This window comes from Durio zibethinus, chromosome 11 (genome assembly GCF_047325235.1).
Source record: "Durio zibethinus cultivar Kanyao isolate XHJ-2024 chromosome 11, ASM4732523v1, whole genome shotgun sequence".
NCBI classification, from domain to species: Eukaryota; Viridiplantae; Streptophyta; class Magnoliopsida; order Malvales; family Malvaceae; genus Durio; species Durio zibethinus.
This window is the reverse complement of record NC_143172.1, coordinates 8,034,607-8,057,322: the sequence shown is the minus strand read 5'-3', so window position 1 is coordinate 8,057,322 and position 22,716 is coordinate 8,034,607. Positions and strand designations below refer to the sequence as shown.

The 22,716-nt window shown below is 31.9% G+C and overlaps 1 protein-coding gene and 1 pseudogene across 2 annotated transcripts; one reads left to right on the top strand and one right to left on the bottom strand.

Annotated features, from left to right (window-relative positions):
• The first annotated feature begins 344 nt into the window (after positions 1 to 344).
• LOC111290450 (putative RING-H2 finger protein ATL21B) lies at positions 345 to 2,403 on the top strand (annotated as a pseudogene). The gene is made up of 2 exons (XR_016346299.1): positions 345 to 1,188; positions 1,849 to 2,403. The product of XR_016346299.1 is annotated as a putative RING-H2 finger protein ATL21B (transcript).
• A 200-nt stretch (positions 2,404 to 2,603) lies between these two features.
• On the bottom strand, positions 2,604 to 5,422 carry LOC111290449 (rust resistance kinase Lr10-like). Its single transcript, XM_022881757.2, has 2 exons — positions 4,549 to 5,422; positions 2,604 to 3,924 (listed from the first exon to the last, which is right to left on the bottom strand). The coding sequence occupies exons 1-2, from the start codon at positions 5,303 to 5,305 to the stop codon at positions 2,783 to 2,785; spliced, it is 1,899 nt and encodes a 632-aa protein (XP_022737492.2). The 5' UTR covers positions 5,306 to 5,422; the 3' UTR covers positions 2,604 to 2,782.
• Positions 5,423 to 22,716: the final 17,294 nt, after the last annotated feature.

Here is a 22,716-nt window from a genome sequence, read left to right as displayed (position 1 = left end):
GAAAATGTTCTACAAATGTTCTGTTTGCTTTTGTTTTTTTTATTTCACTTTGAAATTTAAAAATCCAAGTTTTATAGAGATTTCATTACAATTTAGAGATTTTGGGTGGGCTGCAATCATTGACCCTCATCTTCGGTTTTAATAAAGATTACTGTTAACTTTTGTCTTTATTATACATGTTAATCACTGATTAGAAATGCCAGACATTTGTCTTTTGAAGGGCTCTAAATATTACAATCGTTTCCCCAATAAAAGGATTTAACCTGCTTCAAATAAGCAGTAGGGTCGGTTGAATTGCCCATAAAATACTGTACGACATTCTTTTCAAATGACATTGAGTGAAGCCCTGTTTCATTTTGAGCTTTTCATATTAACAGCCCAGAAAAGATTAAGACTATAGATTATGTGTTCATAAATTCTGACACATTAATCATATTCTCCTTATATTATTAATGTGATTGTAGCTTTTCATTCCAAGCATCGACATGGAAATTCTCAAACTCATCTCGTCTTCCTTCTTCATCATCATCTTCTTCTTCTTCTGCTCCTTCTTATATACTACAACAAGCACAGATACATGCATAAAAGCCGTCTGTCGCAGAACCGAGCCTATGATCCGATTCCCCTTTCGGATTGAAGGCCGGCAGCGCAAGTCTTGTGGCTATCCAGGTTTTGAATTATCTTGTGATCATAACTCAAGCCAAACGTTACTCGAGCTGCCTTACTCCGGAAAATTCAGCGTCCAAGGGATTGATTATGCTGCACAAGAAATATGGATCAATGATCCCAACAACTGCCTTCCTCAAAGAATTCTTTCGCTTAACCTTTCTGGTTCTCCGTTTACTGGTGTTTATTATCCAGATTTTACATTCTTCAATTGCTCTTTAGACTATTTGAAGTATGGATTAAACCCAATTGCTTGCCATAGTGGTGGTAATTACACAATTTTTGCTACTTCGTTGACAAGAGTGGTTAGTTCTTTGTCATTATCCTGCCAACGAGTTGCAACTGTTCCAGTCCCTGTTGAGTGGCCTTTTTATGACCAAATATTCTCATCAGACCTCAGCAACAATCTCTGGCTAACTTGGAAAAAACCTAAGTGCCGGATGTGTGAATCAAGGGAAGGCAAGTGTGGGCCAAAGGCCAATTCTATTCAAGAAATTATTTACTCTAGTGTTCCTGGAAGAGGTAACTTTGTTTCTGCTCTGTTTTTGAAAGTTTGAATTCTTGACAAAAATAGCTGGTTCCTTATCATTTTTGATCGACAAAGAATCTTTCTAAATAAACTTCCATGTCACCGTACTGGAACAAAGAAATAATGCTGACTGGTTGAAGAACAAATTAAAGCAAATTGAATTGACTAGTTTGGCCAATGTTCATGTCATGTAAATGACATTTTCGGTTTAGGATAATCTTCATGATAAGCGTTGACGGAACGATAGTAATGACATCGGCCAATGAAAGGTTTGAAGTGCTCTTTTTGCTTGAATTGCCCTCAATGCTTTCCTGACCGTAATTATTATTACCTCTTGATCTCGTTGACTTATGAGATTATAGCAAAAGGCCAAATGGCCAATGGCTTGATTTGATCAAACATTCGACAGGTTCGGATGCCTACAACCATGCGCAGGGGAAGTAGTTATGAAAAAGGTCATGTCCCGTGTCAGAAAAATCTCTATGTGGCAAGTTGCCATTGGCTCTAGTTACACTAGAGTACATCCTGAAATAGGCCTTTGGCCCCGAGCTATTTCATCCTTTTTCTTCCCCTTGTGAATGTACTGTAGAATTAGATTGCCATCAAAATTATCTTGGGTAACATTTAACTCTAGGCTGAAACTCCATTATCAGGTATTCCAAGGAGTGCTCGCTATGCAATCACAGTTGCTGCAGGAATACCAATCCTCTTATGTATCTTAGGCCTTTTATGCTTTCCTTTGTGGCAAGGTCAAGTCCTATGCTGTAAGAGATCATCCTACCCCAGAGTTCAGTCCAACGGTCGCTCTGCAGCCCACCATAGTGGGTGGCCTTGATGGGCCAACCATTGAATCGTATCCAAAAGTTGTGCTAGGTGAGAGTAGGCGCTTGCCCAAGCCTGATGACAACACTTGCCCAATATTCTTTGTCTGAATACTGAGCCAAGGAGACCCTCAACAGTCTACCCCAATGCCAACATTGTTTCCATGCTGATTGCAGGGACGAATGGCTCCGATTGAATCCTACATGCCCCATTTGCGGGAATTCCCCAGAAAGTTTATCTTCAACCGTTCAGGATTCATGATGCTTCCATTTTGCTACTGTTAGAATCTTTCTATTATTTCTTTTCCTAAAACTCTGTAGATAACATTTTTTATTTTTTGCAACGTGTAATTTAGTGTCTGCAGTTCTGATTGTACCACATTTGCATGCATTGGCTTTTCTTTTTCTTTGTTCCCATTTTTTTTTGCCGGATCTTTCTTTTCTTCTCTGGCTATAATTCGTTTTCAAGGGGAATGATCAATGAGGCCCTAAGAACTTTAGTGGCTTTTAAAGGTCATCCTCAACTTAATCTGCCAAATTATAATATTATAACTCCGAACCTCTGCTTCTTTACTGGATTGGAGTGAGACCATAGAAGCCATAAATTCATTAAAAAGGCATATAATTTCACATCTCTAGTCCCTAAGCCACCAAACCTTTTGGGTTAAATCAAAGTGTTTCAACTAATAGATTAAAAATGCATAACTACTGATGACTTTGATGAGTAATGCAGTAGTCAACTAATAGATTATTTCATCTTTTGCTTCTATTCTAATTCAGAAATGGTGGCAAGCTCTCTATTAACAGGCTTCCTAGGCAAGGTGGCTCCCATCTTCGTCTGATCCGTAGTGGCAAAAGGATTTGGCGGTATTGTAAGAGCCTTAGCATCTCCTTCTAACATTTGAACCACAACTTTCATTGGAGGACGATCAACGGGATACCATTGAATGCACCAAAGTCCGACGATTGTGAGCTTCTTTGCCATCTCTGTTTGCTCTTCATCTTCAATTCTGATCCCCAGCTCCTCTCCTTTATCCAAACGATTATACGCCCATTCTGGGAAGTACACTTGGCTTGTATTCTCCACTGTTAAATCTATATTCTTTCTTCCTCCAACCATTTCAAGCAATAGCATTCCAAAACTATAAACATCTGACTTATACGAGACATTTCCAAAGTTTCGAGACAGTACCTCGGGTGCGATATAGCCCATGGTTCCTCTGGCTGTTGTCATAGAAATAGCACTTTGTTCCTTGGAGCACAATTTAGCTAGACCAAAGTCAGAGATCTTAGGATTGAAGTTGTGGTCTAGCAAAATATTGTGAGGTTTGATATCAAAATGGAGAATCCGTTGCTCGCAACCTTGATGCAGGTATTCGATGCCTTTGGCTACACCAAGAGCAATATCATGAAGCTTGTCCCAACTAAGGGAGCGATTTCCGCCCTTGGCTGCAAATATGAACTTCTCTAATGACTCATTGGGTAGATATTCGTAAACAAGAGCTCGGTCATATCCGTCAGCACAAAATCCAACCAAGCGAGTCACGTTGACATGGTGGATTCTACCCATCGAACCCACTTCATTGATGAACTCTTCACCATTTCCTTTGAAATTATTGAGGACCTTAACAGCAACTAAAACATCATTGGAAAGTCTGCCTTTGAAGACAGTTCCATAACCTCCTTGTCCCAATTTGTCCTTGAAATGATTTGTTATCCTTTTAATATCAGCATAGGAGTATCTTGAGGGTTTAAGTGCTCTATAATCTTCCAAAAACTTTTCAATCTTCAGTTGGCTTTCTTTCTTTCTTTGGTCCAAGTGAAGTGCCCAGCCAACTCCAACGGCAATCGTTGCAAAAATAAAGGAACCTATCACTACACCTGCAACCGTTAGCCCTTTTTGTGCACCTGTGAAACATTTAAAGTTAATCAGCTTGATCGTTTTATGTTTTATCAGACTGTAATTTTGAAAGCATGTTCTCCCGGGTGATAAATGTTTGCAAGCCTGAGAGAAAGGAATGCAAGCATAAGGTCCAAAACATACAACACTTAAAAAATCAAGATAAGGTCACAAAAGGTAAATGTTGGAAACAGAGTAACGCAATCAGAAAAAAAAAAAAAGGGAAATTTTCATCATATGCGGATTCTTAGTCAGTGAAAATCAATAATTTATTAAACTTGAAATTTAATTCAGTTAGTCCATACTTATTTTAAAAATTGATATCTAACCAATTTATGATTCAAAATTTAACATCAGTAACACTTCTTCTCTCCCTTTTAAACAAAAAAACCAATTAATATATTACTAGTAGTTATTACCACTTTTGCATCCATTTCTGTTTTGGTCGTTTTCTCATATTTAGCAGGTTTCCTCCCAAGGGTAGGAAAATGCAAATATGGGCTCATAACAACATTAATATTCACTTAGATGCATGCCGTGGACTTAAACCCAAAACATTCTTCAGGGTAAATGCAGTCTAACAAAAAAAGTTCAGAACTAGAAAAAATGAGCAGTCCAATAGTTAAACATACCTATATGGTGCCTGGGGATATCAGAACACTCCGTATACTGTGTGCTATTACTCTTCAGTTTACATCCCCTGCCTTGCGCTTCACATTCCCTACAGTTTGGTTTGTTCCAATATAATTGAAACCGGATAAGATCCGGAGGAATTGCTGCCGAGAAGTTGCCAATTTTGCTGCAATTTAACAGGTTCTTACCATAAGCATAGCCATCGGAATCAAAAGCTATAATTTGGGAGTCGGGGGTGCTTAAGCAAGGGACTCTATAGCTTCTATACAAAGACGCATCTTCGCTTGAACAATTGAACAAGGTGTAGGAATTAAATGACCGGTACGGTCGAACTTGTTGGTGGCCATAGCTTTGCTGTTCGTACATGAATGGAAAAGCAGATAAATTGAGATCTAAAAGCTGCCGCCGGGGGCAACGACCAGGATCATACAAGTGAATCCGCTGTGCTTCATAATCTATGTGCTTCACCAGTAACTTCATAGAACGTGGCAGCTTCAGCATAGTCTGGTTGTTTTCTGAGCAGGACAGTTGAAACCCAGGGTGAGGATAGCCACAGTGGCGTGACTGGAGGCCTTGTAATCGGAAGGGGAACCGGACGGGTGGCTCATGGTCTTTGCACCACTTCACCTTGCAATCGTCTTCGATTGATACAGCTTCCGCAACATTCAGTGCCAAAACAAAGCAGAATAAGTAAATTACCATCATTATTACAAAGCTTTCAGTGCCTGAAGCGGATTGGGGCCCATATCGTCCCATTACTATCGGTGGTCTGCTCTTCAGAGTTCAAAATTGCACAGAAGTGCTGCTTTTACTCTTCTGGAAAGGGAAGCTTTATATGTAATCGTTTATTTCTTAATTTTAATACTAAAGTCAAACACTTTTTAAGGTCCAAAAAATCTAAACAAATATAGCTTCGTCGGACAAAAATATACGAGTATTTCTTTAATTTTTTATAATATATTTTGGGTAACGACTGCCAAATTCTACTGTGATTTGTGATCATACCGGGACAACTTACTGACTTTTCTTTTCCTTTTCCGATGAAAATACTTTTTTTTCAATAATTTCAGATAAGAAACGGACTGAATTAAGTATTTTTTGAACCATTATTATTTTTTTTTCACATATGGAGTCGTTTTTTTTTTAGTAAGATGGCAACAATAATCGAGAGATTGAAAATACTACACATAAATAATTGATTTGGATGGACACTCAAATTTAGGACTAAATTGCGTAACATTTAAAGGTTTTAACACCTGCCCGCCTGCCTGAACTCCACGAGGTGAGGCACCGCATTCAATAATATAATAAAGTGTGCGTTGAAATCGCAAGCCGGATAGAGTTCTCAGCTCGATCCAAATTTTATTTGTGGATAAATAATACAATTATTTTAGATAATTCATGCATCATTTTGATCCTTATTTATTTATTTATTTATTTGTTTTTGAACACCATAGTTATAAATAAAAAAAAGTGTATTTATTTGTTAAGAACTATTAAGTATGGACTTCATATACTTGATATTGCTGGGATATTATTACTAATATGGAGTCTATCTTAATTCTTGACTAGTTAGATGTGTACTTATATTTATGTTTCTTAATGACAGGTTAATATTTAAGGTGAAGGACTTAAAAGGACTTATGTTTTAACCTTATGTATTTTCAAAGTATTAAAATTGATATACACAAAGTTATGTAATTGATAATACATTTTTTATGCCTTCTTTATGTAAAAATGAAGCCAAATACAGTGTATTTTAACATTTCCAAACTCATTACCAAATTTCAATAATTTATTTATACAAATCTACATATGCACTTTGATTTTCAAGCTCTAAATTGAGTTTCGTGGACGCTGCCTCAGGACCTGTTTTCCATGAATTTTGACAAGTCTTTTCCTAATTTCTAGGATACTAGTAATGAATTCCACATCATGTCAGTCATTTCAACAACTCAGAGTGGAAATTATAGTCTATACTACAAATTCATGGAAGATTCCTCTTTCTTTTCTGAATCATAATATCTTCAAGGTTTTCTAGCGTGTATTTAAAAGTTAGAAAACACTCAAAGAGTGGATAGAAAAGAAATTGTGTAGGAAAAATCAAAGTAAGAACAATCAACAAAGACTTAAAAAGTCAACTGGTTGACCAACGACCATTTCAAAAAACCTTGCCAGCCCACTTGTGCGGTTTAGTATTTCGCCGAGAAATTTCAGTTTTCTAGAAATCCTGACCCAGCGGCTGGCCTTCTTTTTGTGGAGCAACAGGAACGAAAATGGAATAAACGAAATTATTTTGTGACATAGAAGTTTAATGACCCAAGTTGGCCCATAGCTCGCATTTCAATACCCTCTTATATTAAAAAGTATCCCCTAAAGGATATGAGACTGTCACGTTTATTTTTTTTTAATTTTTTTTACGGTTTTTTGTTATTTCACTATAATTAAGTTAGGGTTTTATTGGTTAAAAAGTTCTTTTAAAAGATATAGGTTTTTTTTTTTTTTTGTTATTTTATCTTTTACATATGTGTTTTAATTGTAATTTTGAAGTTTTTTTTTAAATTTTTATTAAGTGAAGCTTTTGGCATGAAAGAAAGTTTTCTCAAGTTTTTTTTTTTTCATTTTTTTCAACTATTTTGAGTAAAATCTATGATTATTTTTTATTATTTAATTGAATATGGGTTTTATTATTTATTTATTTTTTTGAGTTTTCTTAGGATAATTTACTGTTACACATTTTCATTTTGTTAATGGAGTTAGATTGTTAAATAATTTTGCATGTTATTGTGGATGTGTTTTTTTTTTTTTAGAAAAATTTTCTCTTTGCATATTGTGATGTTGGATGAAAATAAGATTGTTGTTTATAGAAACATAGTTTTGTAGTACATAATTTGTGTTTTCTTTTGTTGTTTTATCTTTGACACCTGTGTTTCAACTGCAATTTGGAAGGTTTTGTTTTGGATTTTTATTCTTGCTTCAGAGAGTGGAGCTTTGGGTGTGAAAGAGAGGCTTCTTAGGTTTTTTCCTTTTTTTTTTTTTTTAGTTGTTTATGGGTAAAATCTGTGGTTATTTTTTATTATTTAATTGAATGTGGGTTTTGTTTTTTTGGATTTCGTTGGGCTGATTTTGCTATTGGGGTATGGGTTTTGTGGTTTTTAGGTTTGCATGTTATTATGAATATGTTTTTCTAGAAGTAGTTAATAGGAGATTGCATTTAATGGTTATGAGCTAATAGGCTTTCAATTTTGATAACTTTGTAACTGTTTCTAATTTTTTTATTACATATTTCTTAAAAAGATTTTTAATTCAATTAGAATTTAACTTTCAATCAAATTTACATTATTTTCGTGTCTAAAACAGTATCTTTTTGTCTCATTTCTATTGTAAACTCTATCATTCTATATGTTTTCAAGTTGGGGTTTAGCTGTATTAGACTACTAGAATGTACAATCGTCTTATCTTTGAAGATGTTGGCTTATCAATCGTCAAGCATATACATTTGACAAAGGAATCACTTTCTTTGATACATTAGACATCTATGGACCCAAAACTAATGAAATATTGGTTAGAAAGTGTTAAGGGCATATAATGGTTAAAAGAGCATAGTGGTTTTTTCTCTTTTTCAATCTTCAGCAGACAATCAAGAGTATCTTGATCATTTGTGCTAACCTGATATTTCAAGTTGATTTGACATCTCCAGTGCCACCTCAGCTCAGCCCTACCTTAATTGTCTCTTTTTTGTCCCTCACAGCTTACCTATAAATATAGAAACTCAGGCACCATGAAGTAGGTTCATCTAATTTCATATCTTTTTCTCCTTCTTACTTTTTCACTTTCTTTCTGATTTGATTTTTACTGACTTGTTCGTCCGAATGCAAATGCACTCTCTGTTTTTACCTGTAACCATTTTTTTTTTGTATTCTCAGGAATGCCCTCAGATCAGAGCTTGTTATCAACATTTAATGCGTTAAGAAGGGAAAGATTTCACATTAGTCAAGCACAAAACAATGCCTCTAAGAAAAAGAACCCAAGAGAAAAGAGAGGTAGCTGTCTTAGCTGGAATAGAAACTCACCTAAACCAGCATTCTGTCCATCCAGCCTAACCAAAAAAGGGACCAACTATGGAGCAATTTCAAGCTTTGACTGAAAAAATACAAGCTCTCAAGCAGATGCTGCAAACCATAACCTACCATAAGTTTTCAAAATGCCAAACTTAGTCACACCAGGCTGAGAAATTATCGTCAGGCAATCGAGCTACGAAGAAACGAAAGCTTTCTCAGCCTTTAAAAAAGAAAAACACATAAACCTGACTCCTTATTGCCTTAGCCACAATTCTACACATGCCATAACCTAAAAGTCTAAACAAACAAACCATGAACCCTAACTGAATAGAGATTTGGAAGCTCAGATGCAGGCCATGAAAAAAAAACTAAAAACAAAAGTGGTGGCATTTAAGGATGAGCTTAAATTCTTAGAGACCTCACCTTTTATCAAAGAGATTGATAGAGTTATACCTCTTAAAAGATTTAAAATGCTGACCTTAAAGATATATGATGGTACTTCTGACCTTTTTTTATTATTTAAAACTTTATAGAACTAACATGATAATACATGGGGCAGACGAGGCTTTGATATGCAAGGGTATGGGTACTACTTTGAAAGGCATAGCTTGATCTTAGTATAATAGTTTAGAGTCAAAGTTGATCATTACTTTTAAGATGCCCAACCACTTATTCTTGTCTCAATTTGTGAGTAGTTAAAGAGCTAAGAAAATAACCCTAAGCCTGATGTAAATTCATTAAAGGTGAAATGAAACTTTAAAAAGCTATGATTTTAACGTGGAAGCTTTACAAGTTAAAGACCTGAAACAGACAACAACTGTTACTGCACTGACTAGTGGACTCAATAATAAAAAATATCATTTAAAGTTGACATTATCACTAGAATCACCCAAAACTCTAGTTGACATCCTGCTAATAGCAGAGAAATACATCAACGCTGAAGCTACAATGAAAACAAATCGAGGTGAGAGAAGCTCATCCTTCTTCTTTGATGGTGGAGATCAAAGAGGCTTATCCTCCCTTTTCGATCATAAAAAAGGTAAAGAATTCTATGATCTTTTTCCAAGAAAAAGATAATATAATACTAGAAGCCTAGTAGAGAAAGAAGCTATATTACACTAAATACCTTTTGTGAGAAGATTCTAATGTAAATAAAAAAAATCTCAACCTCAAATAGCCTAAGCCACTAAGACATAATACAAAGCGAGATTCAACAAAAAAATGTGCTTTCCATAAGGACATCGACCATAACATCGAAGATTGTGTTAACCTAAAAATTGAGATTAAAGCTCTGATAAGACGATGTTAATTAAAAAGATTCATGGGTCAGAGAAGACAAGATTAGTTTAGAAAGGGCTACAAGTATAACCATAGAACGCCTATTCGGGGTAGAGAAAAAAGAGCCAATCAAGAAAGAAGAGATGCCCAAAAAGAAGAATCGAATTAAGAAGAAAGATGAGCTGACAATAGCAGACCAATCACTAGGGTGATTAATGTGATCACAGAAGGTAACTCCACTTCGACGAAAAAAAGTATTACCCAGGTATGGTAATGGCAATAGGCCCTTTGTCTAAGAAAGAAAAAGACTTGAGAGATAAGCCAATCTCATTTAGCTTAAAAAATTTAAAGAGAATCCAACACCCAAACAATGATGCATAGTGATTATAGCCTTGGTGTACAACTTTATGGTTAAAAAAATCCTATTAGACAATGAGAGTTCGATCGATATTATGTACTATGGCTATTTCAAGAAAATAAAAATTGATGAAGATTAATTGAAACCAATTACTACAATATTGGTGTGACTTAAAAATGAACAAGTGTCAGTAAGAGGAACCATTAAGCTTCCGATCTTCTTGGAGATAGAGTCGAAGATGATTATCTTGGTTATGGAGTTCATGGTAATAGATGTCTCATCTGCCTACAACATGATATTAAGTCGACCTAGCCAGTCTATTATGTAGCTTATAGGCTCAGCTCACCACTTGAAAGTGAAATTTTTAACATTTACAAAGGTTAAAAAAGTACAAAAAACACCAATCCACAGTATGATAATGTTTTGCAATAACAATGAAGGGTAAGATTAAGAAGTCGATAGGTAACTCAATTGATATCGAGGTGGAAAGCAAAAAAAAATTGATGTAAAAAATTGACAAGAAGCAAAAAATTACCAACAAAAACATAGAATGTAAGGCTGACCTAACAAAAGTGGGCTCTTAAGCCGCTTTGAACTCCTTAGCTTTGAAAAACTTTAATTTTGTTCTATTTTTAAAATTTTTTGAGGCAATAGTAGAAATGATCGAGCTTCTAAACTGGTGAAAAAATTTTGATGTTGCATTGATTGAGCTAACATGTCGGTTTAAACACAATATTAAATAAAGAATATACTTCACTTCTACTAATACATTCAACAAGTTGTTCAATATACTAATCATCACATTGGGATCTATTTTCGCAAGAAAAGATTTTGACTTAATGGAATGAAAAGAGATAATTGATCAAAGATCAAACTCGAACGTAAATCAGCCTGAGTCGATTGAGGGCTTCATGATAATTTCATTTTGAAACAACATTCTTTAAAAATACATGCAGATTAGAGCCAACCTCTAACATAAATATCAATTGGTTCATTTCATAAAAGAAAATATTGATCTATTTACTTGGACACTGTATGATATATCCGAAATTGATATTGAAGCGATGGTTCACAGATTACACACTAATCCTAAAGTCAAATCAGTTTGACAAAAGAAAAAGAATTTTGCCCTTGAAAGATAACATGCCATCAAGGAAGAGGTTGACAAATTATTACAAGTTGACTTTATCAAAGAGATCTACTACCTTGAATGGATAGCTAATGTGGTCATGATCAAAATGCATAGCAAAAAAATGAAAAATATGTGTGGACTTTACCAATTTGAATAAGGTTTGTCCGAAAAATAGTTTTTCTTACCTAGCATAGATCGACTAATAGATGATAGTGTCAAATATGGCCTCATCAGCTTCATGGATACTTATTCTAGCTTTAATCATATCAAAATATTGAAAGAAGATGAGGATAAGATAGCCTTTATTACTGAAAAAAGCCTTTACTGCTATTAGGTCATGTCTTTCAAATTAAAAAATATAGGGACGACCTACCAAAGGTTGGTGAATAAGGTGTTAAAAGGCTAGATTGATCGTAATATAGAGGTATATGTAAATGACATGATAGTCAAGAGTAAAAGTTTGACTAAACATTTGAAAGACCTTAACATTTTAAGAAAATATAATATGAAGCTTAATTTGAGCAAGTATACTTTTGGGGTTACTCGGGTAAGTTTCTTGACTACATGATCAATCAAAATGGATAAAAGTGAATCTCGAGAAGGTTCAGATGATCTTAGAAATGAAGATGCCAACCTCGATAAAGAGATACAGAGAATAATAGGCAGAATAACATCGCTCATTTGGTTCATAGCTAGATCGACAAAACGATGTCACCATTTTTCAAAATTTTGAAAAATGTCATTGATTTCAGGTAGACTTCTCAATGTCAAAAAGATTTTGATAAACTCAAAGAGTTTTTATCCTTATTGCTTATCCTATCTAAATCAAAGACTGGAGATTAGTCAGCACAGATGAAGCTATTAGCTTAATTTTAGTTTGAAAAAAAGAGGAAAAACAATGATCGATTTATTTCGTGAGTAAAGTATTGACAGAGCCTGAAGTTGACTACAATAGTATAAAGAAATTGGCCTATGCAATTGTCACATTGGCTAGAAAACTCAAGTTGTACTTCTAAGCTTACACGATCCACATCTTCATCAATCAATCACTAAGGCAAGTCTTATAGAAGCTTGAAATGTCAGGAAGGCTAATCAAATGGATAGTAAAGCTCAGTGAATTTAGTCTACATTTCTTACTCAGATCAGACAAATAGAGAGTTCGAAGCTTGAAAAGATAGAATTCAAAAGTATTTAGATAAAGTACTAGCCTTAGTAACTGGCTTCAAGAGAGGCTAAGTAAAGAATATATCAATGTTAAAAAATTTAATAGTAGACTTTCTATCTAAGTTAACTTTAAGAGCAATAATAAAAAGTCCAAACCAAGTCCTAGTAGAAGAACTAGCACATAAAAGCACCAAGGATAAACTTGTGAGACAGGTCATAGAGAAAGAAACCTAGATGATGCCAATCAAAGCATACCTGATCACGGAAGTGTTATTCAATAAAAGAGTTTGGGCTAAGGCACTAATGAAAAAGGTACCTTAATACATGATGATTGAGAAAAAATTATACAGAAGGTCCTTTAGCTTACTCTACTTAAGATGTATTGATAAAAAAGAAGTAAAGTACGTTATACAAAAAATCTATAAAAAAATATGTGAAAGTCATCTCAAACCTTGATTGTTGGCTTATAAAGTGCTGAGACAAGGCTATTATTGGCTCACCATCAAGAAAGATGTGATTGAACTAGTGAAAAAATATGACAAATGTTAAAGATTTACCTATATGCAACATCTCTCCTCAACTGAGCTCACTTTCATTATCAATTCATGGTCATTAATGTAATAAGGAATGGATATCCTTAGACCATTCACATTGGCCATAGGTTAAAAGAGATTCTTCTTAGTGACAGTAGATTACTTCACAAAACGGTTAGAAGTCGAAGCCTTAGTCACCACCATGGAAGCACAAGTTGAGAAGTTTATGTGAAAAAACATAATCTACAGATTCAAACTATTTGGATCAATAATAACAAACAATAGCAAATAATTCGATAATCTAAGATTCAGGAAATGATGCTTAAATCTTTATATTGACCTTAAGTTCATGTTAGTTGCCCACCTTCAATCCAATGGACAGGTTGAAGCTACGAATAAAATAATATTAGACACTTTAAAAAAGAGGCTCAATGTAGCAAAACAAAAGTGGGCCAATGACTTTCGAGAGTTTTATGGATCTTGTGAATAACCATAAAGGTGCCTACTAGTGAAACCTCTTTTCACTTGGCATTTGGAACAAAAGTCGTAGTGCCGATTGAGATTAATTGAATTAACATTGAAAAAAATAAATAAAAAAACACTTAGATCAACTTTAACCTTGTTGAAGAACAAAGAGACATAGCCCTGACCCAGATTACGACCAACCAACAAAAAGTAGCCAATTATTATAATAAGAGAGTTTGGCATAAGTACATCAGGAAAGGCAGCTTGGTACTTAGAAAAGTTGAAGCTTTAGAAGTAGATAACCGAGATGGCAAATTGGCCCTGATGTGAGAAGAGTTGTACATTGTTAAAAAGGTTATCCGTGATGTGACCTACAAATTATAAAATCTAAACGGTGACATCACTATAAGGATATAAAATGTAGACAATTTAAAGATTTACTATTAGTAGCTTAATTTTAACCAAGCTCACATTTGTATTATTTTGTCCTGAGGATATGAAATATCACTAGATTAGTTCTAACCAAGCTCACATTTAATGTTATTTTTGTGTGTGAACATATGAATTAAATTATCTTTAGTAAGCTTGTGTATAAATGATTTGAAGTAATTTGAAAAAATCTGACATAGAACTCATAATTATGTTAATATGATCTAAAGTAATTATGCAAGTCTTCAATCTAATTATCTACCTTTAGATCAGTAAACCATTCTCAAACTAATGCAAATAAGAAAGAAATAAGAGTAAAACCAAGCTGAAACTTAGAAAATTTTTTTTTTATTTTTAATGTAAGAAAGTACATCATTCACAAAAACTTGACCTTAAAGTCAAAAAGTTTACAAAATAAAAAATAAAAATCAATAAATTCATTCATTAGCAATAACAACACTAATGGGAGGAGTACTATCATCAACAGTAGCAAGAAGAATGACTTCAACTTCAATGACTTCTATGTCTTCCTCTTTTATCCCTATGATAGCCTTCAGCTCTTCCTTCAAGGCTTCATCTGTATCATCCTCATCCTTTTTATCATCTTTCTTGAGCTAATTTTGAATAGACTTCAATATGATATTGTTGATATCAATATCAGAGAGGTCGAGATTGAGAGAGAAAAATTTAAATTGCACATCTTTTTTAGCTAGCTGAAATGTATCAATAACATTATTTTTAAAAAATTCTACCTTTATCTAAAGACACTCATTGAAAGTTTTATAATTTTTTATGGCCTTCATCTCTAGCTCTTCTTCCTCTTATCTCGAGACTCCAGCTTAGACCTTAGCCTCATAATTTCAATCTGAGCATTATTTAGTTTCAGCTTAACTTGTTTCTTTATCGATTCAACTAAGGCTTTGTCCATTGAGATGGCCTTACAGCGAAAGATGACCTTCAGCTTTGCTACAAGGTTATTTATTTTTCTTCTCAGCTTTGCCTCTTTCTTGTAAGATACAGTGAGACTTGATTTGATGTTGCCCCATACCTTTGAGCTTTTCTTATGCTCTCCAATGAGGGCAGCCATATCTTTCTCAACTCTTAGCATATGCCCTAGACTAAATAAGCAAGATGAAAGGCCTGACTATTATTTTCCATAAATTGAAGGGGAAATTTCTTTTGGATTACATGGAAAAACCTTAGACTTAAAAAATAAAGATAAAAATAATAATAAAAAATCAAGCTGAGATTAGGAGATACTCACTAAGAGGATGAACTGTGACCTTACAAAACCTCTTAACAATATCGAGGTTAGAGATAGGGTTATCTATTAGAGCAAACTCTAATCCTACAATTATTCTTTTTGAGCTAGGTTTCACTACCCTAACCTTAAGGTTCTCAAAAGCAACGGATGACATCTCCACCCATGGTCTTTTGGCTAGAAGGATGGTATCGATGTTGACATAAAGGACAAGTCTCGACCTATCTTAACCTTTGATTTCTTACCTAGGAGAGTGTGGGCTATAGTTGTGCTGACTACTTTATCTCTCCCATGTGATAGGGCCTTAAGTTGGATTTTTTTCACCTTTTAGGCCTTGAGGCATGTTGATATATGGTGACGTTGAAGTCTTCCCCAGCTTCAGCCATATTTGTAAAATCAAGCTAACAATTAGATGAAAAATCAACTCAAAATAAAACCTGACAGGTTACCTTAAACCTACCTTAATACTTTATCCTATTTATTACTTTTGGGGAGGTCAATTTGTGAACATCAATAATAAGCTCCTCCTTACATGTAAAATCTAAAATTTTATCCCGATCTGACAAATCAAAGATGCAAAGGGCCATCAATTCTTTCATAAAGGATCAGGTGTACTTTTTATTTTTCAAGTCTTAACCTCGGGCTCAATATCTTTATTAGCCTTCTGTTTCTCAATGCATAGGAAGACTAGCTTTCAATTTTTTATTAAGCTTAGGCAATTGATGATAATTTTTTTATTTGATCAAACTATGATATAAAATCACCTATTATCACTAGGATATTTTTTAAGAGAGAAGAATTCCTTGAATAAAGGGAAAGAAGAAAGAATATTTAAATGTTAATAAAGAAGAATAAAAAAGACTATGTACCGAATAGAATTTAGGGCGAGTTGAATAATGGTTAAATTGTAAGAATTAAAAATTGAAATGAATAAAGAATGAAGTGGAAACCTCAGACTGACCATGAACGAATCCTAATATCTATAGAGCTGATGTGGCTCTAGTTTATCAATGATCTAATCTAAAGAGTTCAATGTTATTATATTGTTCCCCTCTTTGGGAAAAAAAGTAGTTTCTAGAGCTCAAATGTTATAAGCTGAGTACATGTTAGGATAGTTTTCAGGATCTGCTCTATCCTTTAGCTCACTCATCATGTTTTTGGAGATCATGCCAAAGTCATATAAAATATATATATAAGGACCTTAGTGATTTGTCTTTTTTTACAGGACTCTCTCTCTCACTCTTATTTTCTTCGACTGAGGTATTCCCTTCCTTTCGTTCTTCATCGAAATCCCCTTGTCAGAAGAATCTAACTCTGAAATGAGAGATGGATCCCTAGGTAGAATAATGGATGAAAGTAGCTTGATCTTAAAGAAAAAAAAGACAAGGTGAAGACCTCTCAACAGATGACGAAATGTCAAAAATAAACTAATTGAGGGGGGAGAGTAGAAGTAGCAGAAGGTAGAGGAGATTAAACCCTAAAAGGGGGAATACGTAAAAGGGATGAAAGATTGGCCATCGAAGATGGACCAACTTAAGAGATGAAGAAAGCATATGGATTTTGAAATTCGAAGTCGATCTGAGCACACAGCTTTTTCGTGCTCAAAACTCATTTTTCTCTTGCCTGAGCATTCTCTTTATTGTATCATTACCCTTATTTGGACATCAAATTAAACCAATAGGCTATCTTTTCGTAATTATGATTTTTAATAATAAAAAGGATCAAATTGTCATTCTACTGCTCTCGTTGACCTCTCATTGGCTTTACCCTATAACTCTCAATCTCTCTAAACTCATACTAAAAGATATGGTTAGAAATATGTACCGAAGTAGATGTAAAAAAAACTTGAAAGGTTGAAAAGTTATTGAAATAAAAAATTTTAGATTGAATTGAGAGCAAAAAAAACAAAAGGTGAAAGGTTGAAGCCTTCCTAACCCGTATATATAGACACACTATAAACCAGATGAATGACACGATTCTCACTATGTGTCAAAACATGAACGGATGATGTCTTTTCATCTTTCTACTTTAAATCTTCCACTCAAACTATCTCTCTCTTCATTTAATACTGTCAGACTGACTTAACTAGATGAACCCCAAATAGAATCAACTAAATGGACAGCCATCAAGGGTAAAAAAGAGCTCGGTTCACTTTTGGGGTTTAAAATTGAGATTCAAGTCTAAATTTTTGAAAAAAAACACAATTCTCACCGCAGCCATATGAACTCTAGCAATAATCTCGGATTGCCCCAAATAATTATTACTTCGGTAACCTTTAAATCGATTATGCACTTATCCCAAAACAAATGCATGAGATCGGATAATTGTCAAGTCAGAATATGGCTCAAAGCTAGTCATCATCCAAAATCAACCTCCTTCTACATCATCGACCTTCGACGAAATATGCAGTCACTTGCCCCATACTAGAGACGTCAATAACAAGTTTGGTGATCTGATACTTAGATCGCTTGATGGGAGAAAAAGAGTGTTAAGGGCATATAATGATTAAAAGGGCATAATGGTCTTTTCTCATTTCTCAGCCTTTAGCAAACAACTAGGACTATCTTGGTCATTTGTGTCAACCTGACATGTCAAGTTAATTTGGCATCTTTAGTGCCACCTTAGCGTGGCCTTATCCTAATTGTCCCCTTTTGGTCCTCTTCAACTTACTTATAAATATAGAGACTTAGGCACCATGAAGCAGGTTCATCCAATTTCATAACTTTCTCTCGTTTTTACTTTCTCACTTTTTTTTCAACCTAATTCTTACTGACTTACGCATCAGAGTGCAAACTTAAAGAACATATCCTGCCTTTGCCTCTAATCATCTTTTTCTTCTACATTATCAGGAAAACCCTCAAGTCAAAGCTTGGCACCAATAGAAAGGTAACAACTTGCATATAAAGTTCTATTGTAGACTTTCGGGATGAATTCCAAGTTTTGACAACTTCTTGGTTTTGCTTTTAAATGAGTTTAAGCATATAGCTTTTTGTTAAAGCAATTCATGATTAAAAAAACTAACGTTTTCAAGTATTAAAGCAGTTAGCACAAGAGAAAGTATAGTTAGCCATAAAATTTGGTATTACAAAAATGGATTTTATTGGTTTAGTAATAAATGGTATACCTGAATATGTTCATGCCTTTATAAAGGCTAGCTTGAAGCACCTTAATGTTGAATATGTTGATATCTACTATCAGCAGAGGGTTGACACCATAATAGCAATAGAGGATACTGTAAGTGCTGTAGTGGAAAGTATTTTATATTTTTCTTGGTTTAAATGCTCATTGTGGTACTATAATGTGTAGCTACTTGAACTTAGAACTAAACTATTTGTGTTTATTAGAACTCAATAAATTAGTGGAAAAGAGGAAAATAAAGTACATTGGTTTATCTAAAGCTAGCCTTGAAACTATAAGGAGAGCATATGTTGTTCATCCCATCACTGCTATACAAATGTAGTGGTGTTTATGGGTTCGCAATATTGAGGAGGAAATAATCCCCTTTTGCAGGTTTCCTTAAAACCCCACAATTATCTTGATGAAAAATAATATATTGAATAATTAAAAATAAGGATTACCTGGAATTTGAATTTTATATTTTATGGCATATTTTTATTTTTTATTATAATGAAGGTAAGGTATCTTATGTTACCTCATATATGTTGTTTAAGAAATTGTATCTTTTACTTCTTAAAACCAAGATATGAGAAATGCTTAATTAAATGTATTCCAATAATGCAAGGAACTTGGGATTGGGATAGTACCATTGGGCCATTTCGATTGTGGTTTCTTTAGTGGCAAGATAGTTGTGGAAAGTGTGCCTACAAATAGTGCTATGGTATGGAAATTCATGTATTTATGGTTTTAAGTTGAATCCAATCTTGCTTAGAAATAAACCTCATACAAACATCTCTTTCATCAAATTTCCTACCACCTTTTCCTTTTTTTCTTCGTCTATTCTTTATTTGAGTTGAGGTTTGGTTATGAGATTCTTTTTTGTTATTTGTTTCATTAGCAGTTATTGACATTATAATTGCAACTTCTTTTACCAAAAATGTATTCACTCTATAATAAATGAATAAAATTTTACTTTTTTTCAAATTGTTTTAATTATTTATAAAATAAAATATTTTATTACTACACAAAAATAACATAAAAGCTTAAAAATAATCTCCAAATTATTATAACAACTATTTCTATAAAAAACAATATTTTTCTAAAAAAATATAAAATTATATAAAATATCCAATAAAAGATTATTATAAAAAAAATAAAATCGCATATTCTTTAGGCATTTTGTAACTTTAAAATGCACACCTAATATTTTCTATTTATTTTTATATTAACTTTCTATTATCTATTATTTTAACAAATCTTTTTACATTTAACAATACCAATATTATATTAAATTATTTTAAATTCTAATTCAATCAAATATTAATAAAATAAAATACTCAAAGTTAATTTAATATAGCGGGTGAAACTGGACCCGACACTAGTATCTGTTTTAAAATCAAACGGACCAAGCTTAAATTGTGTTCTCAAGCTCACTTGAGCAGTTGATTGCCCAAACACAATCTGATTATGACTACACCATGCAACTCCTCAATCATTATTCATTAATTACGGGATTTGAAAAAGCTTGTAAGTTGTTTGGAAAAAACCACCGATTACAGCTCCAGCTTGTATCGTTGGTGGAAAAAGTTTTCAAGCGCAGATCTTGCCTTTTGCTGGAAGTTACACGGTATTTGGAAAGTATAGTGCAGTTGAACTTGTTTTATTGCACCACTATTGAAAATCAATTTTGGTCATCTACCTTTTTCACTGAAAACATCACATGTATAAATTCATTCTCAGATTAAATATACACTTTTTCTTTAGCTTCATATCATATGGGTGGGATTTCTAACTTGCTCCGGGAATCCTCGTCTTCACATAATTCACAATGGAATTAATAAATTGACGTATGATAATCATCACTCTGTTTCTGATATAATTGCTAATTCTTGGATTTCATAAAAATGCTTAAACAATTATATTTTAAATTATTAAAGAAATTAAAAGCTCTAAATCAAATATCATTCATATATAAAAGTATGAATTTCAAGACCGGTAATAAGAATCGATTTAAATATTAGATTTAGTAATTCGTGTATTCATATTATATAAAACATTAAAAATTTATGTATTTATATCATGTTTTACATAAAAATTATATGTCATAATTCATGTCAACACGAAAATATAAAATATATATATTTTTGTTTTCTTAAACTTATTTATGATTTTTACTAAAATTTTAAACCGTGTTATCTTTATATTTTTAATTTGTATCTTTTTCATGTCGTGTCACTGTATAGTGTTTGAAATTATCAGGTCTATTAAATATTGTATAAATTTTTAAATTAACAAATTTATCTTTAAATATATAAATTTTTATTAATTTATTTAGGTTTAATTGAAATCAACCAGAATTAAAAATAAAGTTTATGAGAAATTAAACTATTTAAAATTTTAAAATTTTAATTTTAAAAATGTTAAAAGTGATTGGCTAAAATATTTTTAGTAAATTTTTATAGATTTTAATTTAAATGAAATTTTTTATTATTAGACTATTTTTTATAATTAGATTTAAAAAATGCTAAAAGTGACTAACTAAACCTTAATAAAAATTTAATTCTAAAAATATTAAAAGTGATTGATTAAAATACCATTAATAACTTTTTTTTTTATATAAAGTTTCATTTAAATGATTTTATTATTATTATTAAACTCTTTTTTATAAGTAGAATAATTTTTCATATCAAATAAAAATAAAATAAAATGATATAAAAGCTTGATGTCCATAGAAATAAAACAATTGTATGAAGTTTGTATCTTTTGTTGTTATAAAAACAATTATATATGTAGTTTATGTTGATAAATAAATTCATTAAAAATAATCATAATTAAATTATTTAAGCATTTTTGTTTTTTTTCCTATTTTTTTATCTTTCAATTTTTTATTTTAATATATTAACTATATATATATATATATATGATAATGATTTTATTATTTATATGTTTTATGAATTGATCATTTGATTATTGATAACATAATTAAATCTTTTTAATCCTTTAAAATAATTTTTTAATATATTATTCTTATACTTTATTATAACCTTTATAATTAATTTCTATTTTGTATGTTTTTCCTTTAGAATTTTATAATTGTTATTTCTATAAACAAAACGAATATAAATCAAATACAAATATATTCTACCCCATTTACCAACAATCTGCATTATGTGATTTATTAAACATTTTAATTAGACTTTTTACCTGTACAATTAGAAAATTTAATAGATGATGCAGCTATTAGTAGTTTAAGATTGGATCTTGTCAAATTGCCATAAGAATTATTCACCTTGATTCAAACAATAATTGATTTAAGTTTTTCTAAACTTTTGTCTTAATATGCTTATATATTATTAATTTATATCTCAAGATTATTTAATCTTTTTCAAAAATATTAAATTGCTCTTTTTTTCGTCATTCAGGCAATTGAACATCCTAACGTGAATTATTTTAAGTGAAAAATTATCAAGTGAAGTAAAATTAATTGTTTTTGGTGAATTCTTTTAAGATGTGACAAAATTCATTGGAACTATCTTTTAATGTATTTATTGCCAAAGTTACATTTATTCATAAAAATTTATATTGCTAATGTTGAAAATAAAATCATTATAAATTACATATGTATTACATAACAAGTTTGTTATTTTTAGAATTAAAATTTTCTTAATAAAACATGACAAGTACCAAGAATAACAATTATGTATTTTAATATTTTTATATAATAATTTTTTTAAATTATTTATTTTAATATTTTTATATAATAAAAATTTATGTATAAAAATTTTTTAAATAAAAAAATTAAGCTTTATGTTGGTAGAACGTACAATTACGTTTAATTAATGGAAGCATCGATGGAGGATTATCTGAAGTAAATAAATGAGATGAAAAATTGATTAGTAATGCATAACTCTATTTTTTACATATGACAAAAAAAGTTAGTGTTATATGATGTTTAATGAAAGATATACAAATATATAAATGATTGAAATACTAAATACATAATTAAATAAAGATTTATAAAAAAAAATTGCTGATGAATGTCTTTAACTCACTTTTAAATTTAGTTAAATTATAATTTATAATAATATTTTTATATTTAATGTAATATGAAATCTTTTTTTTTTTTGAAAAAAATATTGTATACTTCTTCATTTTCTCCTTTATGGCAGTTGAATAATATTCACTGATGTATAAAAAATTTTAAGGTTGCCATATTAAATAATATTTGTTCAAAAAAATTAAAATTCATCGAATTAATTATCACTATTACATTTAATATCAAGATATTATTATAAATTATAATTTAACTAAACTTGAAAATGATAAAAAGACATTCATCAGCAAAATTCATTTGATAAATCTTTATTTA